The 14,520-nt window shown below is 38.5% G+C and overlaps 1 protein-coding gene across 1 annotated transcript in view; it reads left to right on the forward strand.

The window, feature by feature from the left end:
- The window catches only part of ARID4B (AT-rich interaction domain 4B), a 92,631-nt gene that overhangs the window by 19,352 nt on the left and 58,759 nt on the right, over nucleotides 1–14,520 (forward strand). Inside the window, exon 2 of the mRNA XM_059832367.1 lies at nucleotides 10,427–10,537. Within this exon, the coding sequence (XP_059688350.1) occupies nucleotides 10,427–10,537 (111 nt within the window). The remainder of the gene's footprint in view (nucleotides 1–10,426; nucleotides 10,538–14,520) is intronic.

A 14,520-nucleotide genomic window follows, 5' to 3' on the forward strand; every position in this document is an offset into this window, starting at 1 on the left:
ACACTAAAAAGGTCCTTTATATTAAATTACAGATCAGCTACAGTTATTATTTCATACAAATATACAAAATAACATCTTAAAATAAATGCTTATTTCCAAATATAATTTTATCAATACATATTTAAATATTATAAGACTAAGAAAATCATGGCTGTAAGTTAGTAAATTGACTTGGGTCAACATTTGAGAAATCTCATTCTGCTGGGGAGTTTTGAATTAGTACATCATCCCTTCATCCTAGATTCTAATCTGGGAATAAAAATAAATCCTCCCCCCTTTTCCTTCCCAATAATTAGTTTAGAAAGTGCTGTAGCTAGTATGGAAATAAACCAAGGCAGGAAATTTTCTTTTGTATTTGTAGAAAAGGTAGTCATGGTTTATGGGTTTTTTGGGTTTTTTAAGGTTCAGTTTTTCAACTTGGTATGAATTTGCTTCTGAAGTTTTACACAATAGAAAATAGTTTTAAAAATAGATGATAATAAATAGAAGCGTAATATACTACAACTTCAGTGAAAAAACCCAACATTCTTAGATAATGATCTGATTTTAATTTCTAGTCACCATTCCTGTTCTTGCTATCAGTTTTAGTATCTAAAAATATTATCTTTTTCTCTCAACCAAAATGACAGTATTTTTATCAGCTATCTAGAATAGATCTGCTGTAGAATATAAATAGTTCCTTTCACATACATAGATTTTCCTGTTCTGTATATTGTTATCTTACAACTAACTTATTAAAAAGAAAACAATCATTAAATTATCTTTGACTGGAACTAGAAATATTGCCAAAGAATTATCAAATTGTTTTAAAAACAGTGGGTTTTTTCTCTTTAGACTTCATTGACTGTTGATTTCTCAGACTTCAAATAGTCCTATATTAGTCACTTAATTATTTTGCTCAGGAACAGTCTGGACTGGTTTGTTTGATTAAACTATCAAATAATCTTTGTTCCAATCCATTTGGAACACAAGCATATCATTGTCATATCATTCTTTTCAGTCCTTTGAAACATCCCAAGTTTTTCATAGCTTAAGCAGCATCTCTAGACAGAATTGTGGCACATTTTTAAAACTGAGACAAGTTATCCAGACCTAATAATGCTTAGGAGCATTATTTATATTATCTGAAGCTTTTAGTTGAAAAAAGGGTGTTTCTCAAGAGAAAGACTTAATCTAACTTACTTTCAAGTGCAAAACCGGGTAGCAAGGACATCCTTTTTACTAAATTATTTTACCCTCTAATAACAAACATATAACTGCTTCCTTTTTTTGACTTAAAATTCTTCACACTTGAATGCATTTTGGTTCTTGCAAACACACAAAATCTGAAAGAAGTCTTTCAAATATCTGTAACTAAAAGAAGTCTTCATTGAGAAGCTCCTTATTTCAAGTTAATGAATACTTTTTTTTTATCTCTACATATGTAGAAACTTAATGCTCAGACTTCACTTGGAGCAGACAAAAGAAGTCTGACCAAAATTAATGAAGTTGCACCATTTGCAGTACTAAGCTATAACGCTAAGTAGTTTGAATATTTGGTTAAACCTTACAGAAAAATTGCAATCTGGTAGCTATGGCAATGATTGACTTAAAAAAAGATTTTATATTAGAGGAGATAAACAGCAGGAGCAGGCATTCAAAATACCTGTCCTTCATGTGGTCTTTCAGCAATACAGAACAAGAGAAGAGACCTACAGAAGGAATTGTAAAGAACTGGCATTATTTTTAGAGACTGATCAGCAGTTCTGGAGTGTTTGATTAAACATTTTATAGAGTGAAATGCTATATTGATAGAATACAGATCTCCATTTTTAGGTCTCAAAGTACTAGAGAAATAATCAAATGCCTACTCGCCTTTGAATAAGATATGCATTAGCCCCATTCTGCAGACTTGAAAGTTGGTACATGCCTGCTGGGTTGCATTGTTGTGCAGGAAGTCTGTGACCAAATTAGGAACAGAATCAGAGTTCAGTGGTTTGTATTCAGTGTGGTGATGGTGGAGGGAAAGTAAATACTGTAATTTTTTTTTAAGCATAGTCATGTTTCTGGATTTGCTGGTTTGAATAGGAAGTTGGGTAATTACAGTTTGAATGTTTGGAAATGACACTAAGTAAATTTCTGGATGGAGAATCAAGTTGCTTGGACAGTGATTAGGAAGGACTGACTTTTAAATATTTTTCTTTGAAATCTTTCTCATTTTCTGAGTAGAGTTAAAATATTTTTTAATAATCTGTATCCATCAACTTAGCGTAGTTCCAAAAACAAAAATAAAAAAAAAGTAATGGGATTACTAGTTCCATACAAATTCAACTTGACACAGATAAGTAAAAATAATGAAAATCCATTTTGCATTTAAAAGAGATACATTAAATAAAAAAAGTATTACTTGTGGTTACTGAATTGAACGTCTTGTTTTGGGTCCCTTGGTGCTTCATGATCTCAGAACCTATAAATCCTTTCCACATACCTAATTTTTATTCAGAGAGGAAATTCTGCTTTTGCACCTTTCCAAGTCTTTAAGAACTTTAAATAAGCTAGGCATTGAACTGATCTAACTGAATAATTTGAAATAAAGAAAATATCCCCTTTGCATCTGTAGAAAACGCTAAAGCTGCCAGAAGATGTTTTAGTATTTCCAGCCATCTGTCTGCTAGGTTCTGATAACTTCCAACTAGGCAGGGTAGGGGTGAGGGTGGTAGGGGGTGAGTGATAGGGGGTGAGAGGGAGAGAGAGAAAAGGGAGAAAAACCTTTTTGCCACAATTATATGCTGTATAATGTTTGCTTACAAGACTGGTGAGGTGTTACTTGAAACTTCCTGTAGATTTTCAATTGGAACAGGTTTCATTACAAAAAAGGTCCCCCCTTATTAATTTGGAAATGTTCAGTTTGATCATTACTGTAATTTTGATTTGTGGGGAAAATGTTGATAACATTAAACCATTTTCCTTCAGAAATGTCAAAACTATTAGTTTTGCCTTTCTCTGAAATGTACAACAGCAACAAAACAAACAAAAAGAAATTAAGCCAAAATCTGTTCTTTTTCAGCCAGAAGATTTGCCCAAAGCACACTTCTACTCTTGGGCTTTCGTGTAATAGCCTTTTCATATGAAAAACAATCACTGCCCTTCATTCTATGTTGTAGTTTGCAAGTTTCCAGAAAAATTCCTCCTGTTTCCTGTTGCGGTGTTCTCGTTTCTGGGAGGTGAAAGATGGACCAATGGATTTACTTTTTTAAAGGAATTTTTTCTTCTGCGCGTCAATCTCTGTTTCAGATGTTGCATTTGTCTCCGAGGAGTTACGTGCCTCAGTAGCACAAGGTTTCTAGAAAGGTTTTAAAGTTTCTCATCTTTGTTGCTCTGAAAATCCATAAGGAATGCATTTGAAATCAACTATACATCTATTATCTGCCAAATTGAGTACATTAAATGTGCTGTACTAACAGTTTTTTCCTGAAGATCTCTGCTGTTAGTCTGAAGTTGAGTGTCCTAACCACAGCAGGTTGAGCTGTAAGCAGAATCTGGCTCTTAATTACACTCGGTAATTTTGTTTATTAAGAGATAGATTCTGCAGTGTGTGGGCAGATCTTTGCTATTGGGTGGAACTTAACGACAGTTTGGAAATATTTAAGGTAATAATCTTTAAGTCAAATACCTTAGTAATTGGGGAGAAAGTGTTTTTGTGTTTTTTTTTCACTTGTTTTCATCAAAACAGCTCTTCAGAACTTGTGTAGGAGATGTTGGATTCACCCTTGTTTTCCAAAAAGTGATGCTATTTTTGAAAATCGAGTATTTTCAATCCTTCATTGCCCCAGATGTTTCCAAACCCTGTTGAATGGTTTTGGGATGGCTGCTAATTCTGCAGGATGGAATGAGAGTTTAAGTTACTGGCTATGTGAAACTTTTGCTCTTCATTATTAGACTTACGGATCTGGCTGCTTTTGGGTTGAAGTAGTGGGGTAGTATTGGTGGTTTTTCCCACTAATTTGTGGGACTGAGGATGACTGTAATTGGAATAGTCAAGTATGTATGTGATGGTTCTGCTTGCAAACTGTGTGCTTTCATCTTAAATTACGGAAGATTCACAAACCATGAGAAAACACTTCCTTTGGAAAGATAACCTCAAAATACTGTAATGGTAGAAAAAAGTTCTGCCACTGTTCCTCTTGCTTAATATGAATGAGAAAAAAATTAGATGTTAAGCCTTATGACGTTTGTTTTTTAAACTCAAGAATTAATTTGGATGCTGGTGGGGGGGAGAGGGTCTCGAATCTTTAACAAGCTTTTTCTGAACTTTGGTTATTGAAAATAGATGTTACATTTCCATCTAAAAACTAAAACCATTCCTTTTCTTTTCAGTAGTTGTGGGATTGTTGGGGGTTTTTTTGGCTTCTTGAAAATGTTTCACTAGTTTCTTGACTCAAGAGTCTTGTAGAGTAGATAAACGCTGAATTCTGAATGTTTAATATAAGCTGAAATCTTGGGGTTTTAAACTTTGTATGTATGAGACACGAAGGGAAGGTATAGACCCAGTTTTCTCTTTGCACATTAATCTGAAAGTGGTCCTGCAGGCTTTCCTACTAAGCATGTCTGCTATGTTTCTAGATTGAATGCTTAATCTTGTTTTCGTGTGGTTTACTTGGAACATCCTGTGTATGGTGCACAGGAATACAGATCAGGAGACAAATAATACATTCACACACACTGTATGAGATGTGCTTGTAGGCAAAGGACAACGTAAAGCAATTTTATCAGCTGCTGTACAGCATGACAGACTTTACAAAGGAATTTGACTATAGTAATGCAGCAGTTGAAAGAGGAGGTGTGAGGATGATTTCATCCCATGTAGATGGAAAATATCTAAATGTCTAGAAAAACTGGAATACTGACCTCTTTAACAGCCTTAAAAGGTACGTAAAAGCATGATGCTACCATTTTAAATTGCAATGTTAAAATGTTTATTCCAAAGTGCTCTGGAGAGGCCTGTGTGTTTCCTCCTTCACACTTGGAAGACCAGTACTATTAATACCGATGTAAATGTCCGATTCAGAAGATGTGCAGGTTGTTTTATGATGTGGGCATCTAGCCATTTATCAGTCCTTCCAAGTGTAATCAGCTCGAAGGCTGGAGCGGAGCCCTTCCAGCAGCCCACTTCGCCTGCCAAAGAAAATTCAGCCGCTGAATAGGTGGAAATTGCTGACTGGTCACCTAGAGACTGCTCCTTATTTAAGTGGTAAACCAGCTTTTCAGCTGCGGCAGCCTGTGCTGCATATAGAAAATCCTGTCTGTACGCAGCAGTTGCGAACTGAGGTAGCAAAGAAACTACTCATCCTGTTTCCATTAATAAAACAAAACTAAGTAGTAGTAGTACGGCGGTTCCCCATTAGTTTGGATTTCCTAATGGAACGTGCAAAACTGCAGGAGGTCCTTTTCTTCTTACCCCTTCTTGCTCACCCAAGAGAATGCCAGAAATTACTAAAGCTGTCTTTTGGCTGTTGATTTAGGATATACAACATAATACGCATTTTAGTACTCTTGCGGAGGAGCTGCATCCACAGCGACAGCAGGCAGGATGTCAGGTCCCAGCGGCAGGCCGGCAGTCAGCAGAGCTAGCAGAGCAGCGCGGCCGGCAATGACCGCCTTGGAGGCGCCTGCGGCAGCTCGCCCTTGCCGCCTGTGGCCGGGCCCGCCGGCACAGCCCAGGTCTCTCCGGGCGCGGCTGGCCGAGGTGCAGGGCAGGAAGCGGTACCAGGCCGACCCCGGGAGTCGGCCCTGCCGGTGCCCGGTGGCGGCGGTACCAGGCCGACCCCGGGAGTCGGCCCTGCCGGTGCCCGGTGGCGGCGGGGCACGGCCCCTGCAGCGGCCGGCTCCCGGGAAGCCTTGCGTGCGGCTTTACCCGGCAATCGCCTTAAGGGGACAAATTTAGTTTAACAGCAATCCGCGCTTAATCTGCCGGAGCCGCGGGCGCCTTCGGGGAGCGCGGGCGGGCGGGCGGCAGCGCTCGGCTCTGGCTCGGGCACCCAGAAACTTCTGGCAGCTTCCCCGCTCGGGCCCCTCCTCTTAAAGCGGCAGGGCCCGCCACGGGGCTGGCCGCGCTGGCCCTGCACCTGTGCCCGGCGGCTCGGCGGCGGGTCACCAGAGAAACGCTGGTGCTCTTCTGCCGTCCCTAGTGAGCGAAACAGAATCACCCGGGCTCTGCATTTCTCCGGCAGCCTTATCGAAGCTAGATCATCGAACCGGCTGTCTGCAGCTCGTTGGGGAGCTGCTCGAACCGCTGGTAACATTCATCTTTCAGTCATCAGCTTCCTGCTGCAGCGAATGCCAGCGAAGGTCTCGCCTCAGTCGCTTTCCAAAAAAGCCTTCTCTGTCCCCAGCCTGGCTGTGGCCCCACACTCCCGGGGAAGCAAGGCCTCGGTTACAGCCCTCCACTCGTTTTCATTTGGAGAAGGATGTCCCATCTCCCGTTGTCACCCAACAGAGCCTGCTTGCCTTCTTGTAGCCTGGCCTCAGTCATTCATGCAGACAAAATAGTGATTCCCTCATGTAAGCACCTGATTGGCAGGGGATTTTGATGAGGATCTTAAATACCAGTCTTCTGTCAATAGTAAAAAAAAAAAAAAACAAAAAAAACAAAACACAAAACAACCAAAAAAACCCAACAAAACAACACCAAAAACCCAAACCAAGCAAACCTAGATATTACCATCAGCTTTACTTTTCCCTTTCTTCTTCCTGGGTGAACTGAAAGATATTTCAAGAGAGTATAGAGACATAGAAACATTGAGAGACAGGAAATCTGGGGTGTATATTGAAGTTTCTCTGAATGAAAGAAGTTCATGATCTCATTATAAATGAATGATGGTGTGTGCTGGGCATACTTTTCAGTTTTCCTGTTGAGCAAAAGTTTGTAGATGGTTTTGTGATACGCTAGTGAAAAGATGCTTCTTGTCCACAAATTATAAAGTGCAAGAGATTATGTTCAGATATAAAATGTAAATGCAAATTCAGATTACCTTGTGTTTTCAAATAAAATGAAGGCTGAGATTGCAGCCCAGAGATTTGGAGACAGCAACATGTGAGACTAGCAGAGTTGTCTCAAAATGAAGTCTTTAATAACTTCAAGAAGCTTAGAACTTTTTACTGTAGGGTAATGCAATGTTATGTCTCTCCCTTCCCCTTAAAGATCATTGCAGTGCTTCTTGTTAAGATAATTTCAATATGCTAGTAATACCTTTTCCAAGATTACTGAATCATGTTCTTAGATTTTAGCTGCATTTTAATATACGATTTCTTCCTGGTAGCTTGCGCTGAAAAACAAAGGAAGAATAAAAACAAATCCTGCCAAAGCACGTCAAAATCAAATAGGCAAAGATACATTCATTCTGAGTGTAAGGATGGCTTAAGTGATATAAGCACAAAACAGAGAAGGGATAACAGAAAGGTAAAAATAGCTGTATGCTTACTTTTAATCTCTATCTAATTTTGGTGGGATTGAATAAAACCTGTTTGAGAACAGGTGACTCATTTAGAGTTGGTGAGAATGACAAAGTTGTGGTAAGGATTATCTGAAATTAATGCCAGACTTTGATCATTACTGTTTATTTTTCTAGTTTGCATTCTCTATGGTGCATCACATCTTGCTAGTTGTTTTAACTTATCACTTTTAGCTGATACTATCAGTGAGAATGAGGGAAGTATTTTGAAAATTTCAGTTAAGTGATGTGGGGGAAGAAAGCCCCCATAATTTGTGTTTCAATGGAATAATAAATTTGCGGAAAATTTTCCTATGTGTATTTACTGAAGATTTCACATAGTTGTTTTAAAATGTATAATGATTCATAATGGTAATTCAAGAAATGCATTTCATCAGTATAAATTTTCTTCTTAAAAGCCACTCCAGTACTGTATTTTTTTAATAAAACATACCTACAGTGGCAAGCAAGTGGTCCATGTATTTGCTATTCTTTGAAATTACTCTATTTACAATGGTAAATATTAACTAATTCCAGTGAAATGAGTTAACTATTGTAAAAGTAACTTCAGGAGATTTAGGCTGGGGATTGACATTAACTTGCATGGCAGTAACAGAAATCAGTTCTTACAGATGTTAATTCTTCAAATGAATATTGTTTTTGGAAGAAGCTTTTAAAAATAAGCCAGAGTAGTGATGAAGTAATCACAAATATTGGTGGTTTTGCTCTTAATAAGAATTTTAAATCCTGTTTTAAAGTTTGATTGTTGACTTGCCTATTCCTCTGCCATAAACTTCCAAACAGTCAAAGACCAGAGCTTCAGATTGTCTTGGTTCCCAATACTTTAGACCTTCTTTTAGTTAATGTTCAGTAGTAGTGAAGAAAAAAGTTCTTTATTTTCTGTAAGTTAAGCTTAACATTATGAGTTGCTCTTTGAGATAATTTGTTTGGCTGTGCAGGGAGGTATAGACTGATACTGACACAACCAGCTCTTGAAGTGTTTATAGGAGAATTCTAGCTATGTGCATTTTTGTGGACCCATCTAGGATCTGTCTTGTTAAAGCAATCTCAATACTTCATGCTTTCTTTCAAGTTTGGAAGATCAGCTGGCATGAAAGACTACCAACATTGTAGTCCTCAGAGTTTCCACATTAAAGAGTGGGGGGGAGCAGGTGGGGTGCTCCCCTCTTAGATCTTTACTGATGTTGCGAAAGAATACATCGCTGCTTTCCCCTGTTCAGATTTATATTGTGTGAAGCAGCGACTACTTAGTACACCCTACTGAGAGTACTAAGCAAAACCGAGTTTATCACCATCTGAGTCCCTGTTTCAGCATCCTTCCAGGTGCATTAAGAGAAAAGCATTGCAGCCTGCCTTGAAGGCAAGTACACTTACAGTTAGACAAGCAAGGAGGGAATAAATTTCAGAGTCCCAACACTCTTAACTGATATTAACAAGGTATCTGTTGAGTTTTATTGTTAAGTCTCAAATATGAACAGATACGCATTCATGGGTATACTACCACCAGAGTAGTATGTCCTACTACTCTGCATGCAGTCATGCACCATGCATGCAGAGAGAGAAAGAGAGGGAGAGATTCATTAGAGCATTTGTGTTTGTGATGATCTTAACAAGTGCAGTTTTCTGGTACTCTGAAATATATTCTCTTACCTGAAAATGAGAGGTAGACTTGAACAGAGTCAAGGTAAAAACATCATTAATACGGAATTAACACTGTAGCATCTCATGTCTCTCAATTTCAAGTTTTTCAAAACTTAAATTTCTGAAAAATCATGCACTGCAGCATTTGGGTACATACTTGCATGCCTCTACTTCTGATTTATTGGTGCTGGAAACAGCTGGTGGGAATTACCTGATGCTGAGTGCAAGCACCTCAGTATCAAATAGTAGCTCTGAGACCTGTGAAAGAGATTATCTCTATGTTCTTCCCACTGAGGGCCTGGATGTGCCAGAGTTGCCTCTTGTAATCTGTGTTTGAACCTGTAGTGGTGCAAAAACATTATGTGGACTTAGACAAGGGCTTAGATCTCTCTTCCCAGCTCTTGTTTGGGGCTGCATGGAGGCTTGCAGGTCTTAGAAATGTACCTCGCTCCTATTGCTTGTCACCCTCTGCCTTCTCTCTTCTGACCCACATTCTGTGAAGTGATAGTGGGGTGGTTTGTATATCTAGAATCTCCTCCCCAAGATTACACTGGGAGAGGCTGGGTGAGAGAAGATGGACCTCCTCTGAAGGAACAGAGCCTTCATGAGCTCACGGTGCATACTAATTGGACCCATGTTCTTGTCCTACCCCCAAAACCACTTACTTATCTCCTATTTCTTGTTTCCCTGTCTGGGTGTCACCTGTTCCTCTGTGGCTTGTTACAGAACCTTGTCTTTTGTCTGGGCCCTTCACCTTCGTTGTGTGTTTGTCCTATTGTTATTCTCCTACTGTACTCTGCCTCTCGGGCTGCTCTCCTGGTGAGTGCCCACCTATATAATATACTTTATTCAAAAGTGAAAAGCGAAGTATCTTCAGAGTTGTTCTACTTACTAATGAAAAATGAACCTTAATTATTTGAGGGAAATAAACACCAGTGTCTTCATGAGACTCATCAGATCTTGAGGCAATTAAAGGAGAAGGGAGAACACTTGGTTGGCCTTCACTGCTGCAGCAGAACTGGTCATCTGCTGTGTCCTCAGATGGTGCAGAGGTTGGAGGCTTATGTGGTGCTTGTTGCAGACAACTGTGATACCAGTTTATTTTATTTATGGTAGTCATTGTATGAGCTTAGTGTTGCGTTCTGTGTTTCTACTGCTGTGATATAGGTATGCTATCAAGTTAAGTTTTATTGGGCTGTTTTGTAATGCTCTGCCCACAAAAGCTAGTGAGACCATGTCACCTACGTTGCCAGTGGCCTGTAATTAAAACCCAGTTATTTTTCTTTCTGTTCCAGGCCATTGATGAGCCTCCCTATCTCACAGTGGGCACTGATGTGAGTGCGAAGTACAGAGGAGCCTTCTGTGAAGCCAAGATCAAGACAGCAAAAAGACTTGTCAAAGTCAAGGTATGTGGTTTTCCTGTAAACACTTTTTTGGAGAAAAAAAGTCATCAATGTTCAAAATAGCATAATGTGAAACTTCTTTATAGCCTCAAGACATCTAAGAGGCTGTCCTTTCCTTGGAGGCTGGCAGTGCAGTCTTTGAAATAACAGTAAGCTTATTTGTGTTGGGAGAGGAGGGGTTCCCCCCACCCACACACAATTAAGTACATTCTGCTTCTTTCACTGCTTTGTCATCTGGTTACATAAGTATGGGAGAACGTTATCAGAAAATAGCTAAAACTCCTCAAAGTAGCTTTAATATGGTTTCTTTTACTTCAGGAGCGCAGGTCATTGCTGTTTAGCAGTGGCAACTAGATAATGCTTCAGGAGTAAGATGAAACCCTGCTGTCTTCCAACAAAGACTTGGCATATTGAGTCCTACAGAGTAGCAAGCAGGGGATCTTGCCTAATCTTTATGATGACTAGTTAATGACTATGAATCGATATAAGCCCCATGCAGTACAAATAAAAATTGTGGAGAGGGAATACAAGAGATACATTTTAACATCCGTTGGAAATGTAAAGTATCATTTCTAGAAATAAAGACAACAATGTTTGGGCTTGTTTTTGCTGTGTAGTAAGTCTACACTGCAAAATGGCCTTGTATTTCTGTTTGGATGATGTTGCCCTAAAAGCTTCTAATCTGGGAGCAGGTACTGTTTTTCTGCTCTGCCTCTTAACCTTATACAGAAGTATAACAGAGCAAGGATCAAAAGCACTTATGAAAAATCAATTAGATTGTTGCTCTGCAACAGACTTATAAGAAAAATATTCTGCCACTATATCTACTGTAAATATAAGTGAAAATGTGTGAATTGCGAGTGGTGATAACCTGTTACGGAAGAGCCTCCATTATAAGGTGTCATGCATTGCTTGAATCTGCCCTCATGCTGTGGCCGATTTTTGCCTATAGTATGTAAGAGGGAGAAAGAAAGCTATTTCCAAATCCCTGATGGGAAGGACTATTGTCACTTACTTGATAATAATGTTAACTATAATGAGAAGCTATTAGTCTTAAATCTGACATCTTTAAAAAGCCTGTAGAGCAAACGAGTTTTTTTCATTTCACTGGTCATAACTCTTAACAGCATCAGCTGGTCTATGCTTTACAGCACCATTGAGTTTAAGTGACTAAGTAGTGGTATTTAAGCTGTTAAGTATCAGTATTTAAGTACAGGAATTGTGTTGTGCCTAAATCAGTGAAATCTTAACTCCTTTCAGCTCTTTAGAGGTTCTTTCAGTCTATCTTCTTAGATGGCCACTTGCACTTAAGGTTTTTTTAATTGATAAATATTTTCTTATGGGTTTATTACTTGCAGTTTGGTCTTTGCAATGTTTTGCAGAAAGACCTTACAATAAAAATTCTATTCCATTTCATTTCAAGTTTGTGTTGAGGCTGTGCCTAAAGCCCTGTGGATTCAAGTTTGTTTGTGTGTGTCTTTGCTGTTACTGTATAGCTTAGGGCAGTTAAGCCCCAGTACTGTTGTTGCTTTGTAATGTGATTTGTGGTTGAGAATTTTTTTTGTGTAAGTGCAATAACAGTATCTGTTTACATTGTCTTTCCTTCACCAGGAAGGTATATTCCCTAAACTTAACAGTGACTCCTTGATTTTCTCTAAAAATCTTTTCATCTCTTTCTGGCTGAAAAGAACCTGCAGACTTTCCCCAGTATAACATCTGACCAAGATTATTATTATCAGGTGTACTTTGTCTGGCATTTAGGTGGTTAATCTGCTGCATTTATTTTCCACTTGTTCAACAGTTTCTTCTGGCCCCAATATACTTTATGCCCTAATCTCCTAGAACTACTGGAAGAAAAGTCAGCTAACTTCATAACATCAATTTTAGTTTGAAGTGTTTATTTAAGTTTTATAACTAGATGGTCTGTTGAGAAATTTTTTCAAGATGGAGTATGTAATCTTCAGGCAACTAAAATACATTTAATGGCATCTCCTTTTACCTGCTTGCTTCTTCTGTCGAATTCTGCTTCCTAGAATATTTTGAGGGATACCTTTATAGTAACTCTTCCATCACCGGTATAATTTAATACAATTTAATGTACAATTTAATGCCAGTTCTATGCAGTTATCATTTCAGTATCAATAGGTACTGTATTTCACAGTTTAGGAGTATTTGGCAGGTTCTGTACGTGGGACAGAATTTTACATTAACAATGTAACTGCATTACACACTTTGTGTAGGAAAGCAGTAAAACTTAAGATTTGCCTGGACTAGTGAGAAGTCTTGAAGGCAGTACAAATTTGACTAAAGGGCAAGACTTCTGGTATTAGAAGAGCGGTAGTCCGCTTCATAGGATCTGTTACAGCTTTTCTTAAAGAGCTGTTTAAGTCAGTTTATTTTGACAGTGTCTCCTAAAACAATTAGCACCATCATCCACACCCTCTTGTATTTGGGCACCCTCCACAGAAGTTTCAGAAGAAACTGTTTTCTGTGTAGGTCTTTATTAAACAGAAACTAGTGAAGCATCTGCTGTACAGAGTCTACCAGGAGTGTCTTTTCAGGATGGTGAAGAAAAGGGAAATTCCAAGTGAATCTAAATAGGCTGATGATGTGCTGGATGTCTTAATCTTTTGCCTGAGAGAGAAGGGATCCACACTGACAAATACTATGGGAATTAAAACCCACGCTAACAAATACTGACATTGCTTTCCTCAGATTGAAGACAGGCCAGTGGTATTACACTGAGTTTGGAGTTTGAATATTTCTGTTAATAGCCAGTATTTTTTTTGAGTATGTATGAATGTCTCAAGAAGCAAAAACTGTTTTATCAAAGATCTCCCCAAAAGAGAAGTCCCAAGGCATCTTTAAAAAGAAAAACCATTCTGGAATAAACAGTCGTAATTTGCTTTGTTTACATTTCATCATAGCACATTGTGGCTGGCTGATGGTTTTGGATAGAGTTCCTTTTTGTTGTAAAATACATTTAAGATGATTACAGAAAGTAAATATAATCAGAATTGATATACTGGATATTTCATGTGAGCCAATAGTGACCACAGGTTTCAGATGACTTTGCATCTGAACTGAACTTCTGGTTTCTAGGTAAATCCCCCAAAAGGGAGGAATAAATACCTGTATCTGTCAGGCTGAAGTTCAGAAGGGTAGTCTTTGCTCAATTAATTCCTAGCCTACATCCTTTGTCTGGCTTTCAGGTTACAAAGTATGATTTTTGTCTGTCTGGTGGACAGAAAGTATTTTCCATCAGTAGGTGGGATGATGCAGCTCTAAAAAAGAACATACTTTCACAGCAATATGTATTGCTGTGGTTGTAACAGAAGATGGACAAAGTAACTATTTCATGAAGTAGCACCTAGAAGGCAGTAAAGCATTGTAGTGCATTTGTTTTCTAATCAGCCAGTCAAGGTAGGCTCTCCTTCGTCCTGGTTGTAGGTGCTTTTCTCAGCTGTTTGCTCCTTTCAAGGTTTACAAAACTCTTTAAACTCTCCTCCTGAGCAGACTAAATAGGAGAATTGGTGTTAGAAAATGCTGTTCTGAAGGAAAATTTGCTATTGCTGTGTGCTACAGAGAAACTCTCAACAATAGTGAGAACATAATCTTGGGTACACTCATGAACCAAGTCCTCAGATTTAATGTAGGATTGCTGTAGGTTGAGAGTTGTTGTTACACAGCTGAATCTCACGTTACATTCTTTCTTACTGTGGATACTAAATAAAACATCATATACTTACACCAAGCGCGTTCTGGTAAACATTAGAACATCATTTGTGTGTGTTAATAAAATGTACATATATATATAATGTAATGCCCAAATTTTCTCAGTTTCCCTGAATTTTAAAACCAGAGTGGAAATAAAACTTAAGTTGTAATTGATAGGAGAATCCTGTAACATTCAGTGTGACCAAGTTAATTTTGAGTGAAATGAATGGTGAGTATCTGTATCATCTGATACAGATAACTTAATCATA

The sequence above is a fragment of the Gavia stellata genome, chromosome 2 (assembly GCF_030936135.1).
Source record: "Gavia stellata isolate bGavSte3 chromosome 2, bGavSte3.hap2, whole genome shotgun sequence".
Lineage (NCBI taxonomy): Eukaryota > Metazoa > Chordata > Aves > Gaviiformes > Gaviidae > Gavia > Gavia stellata.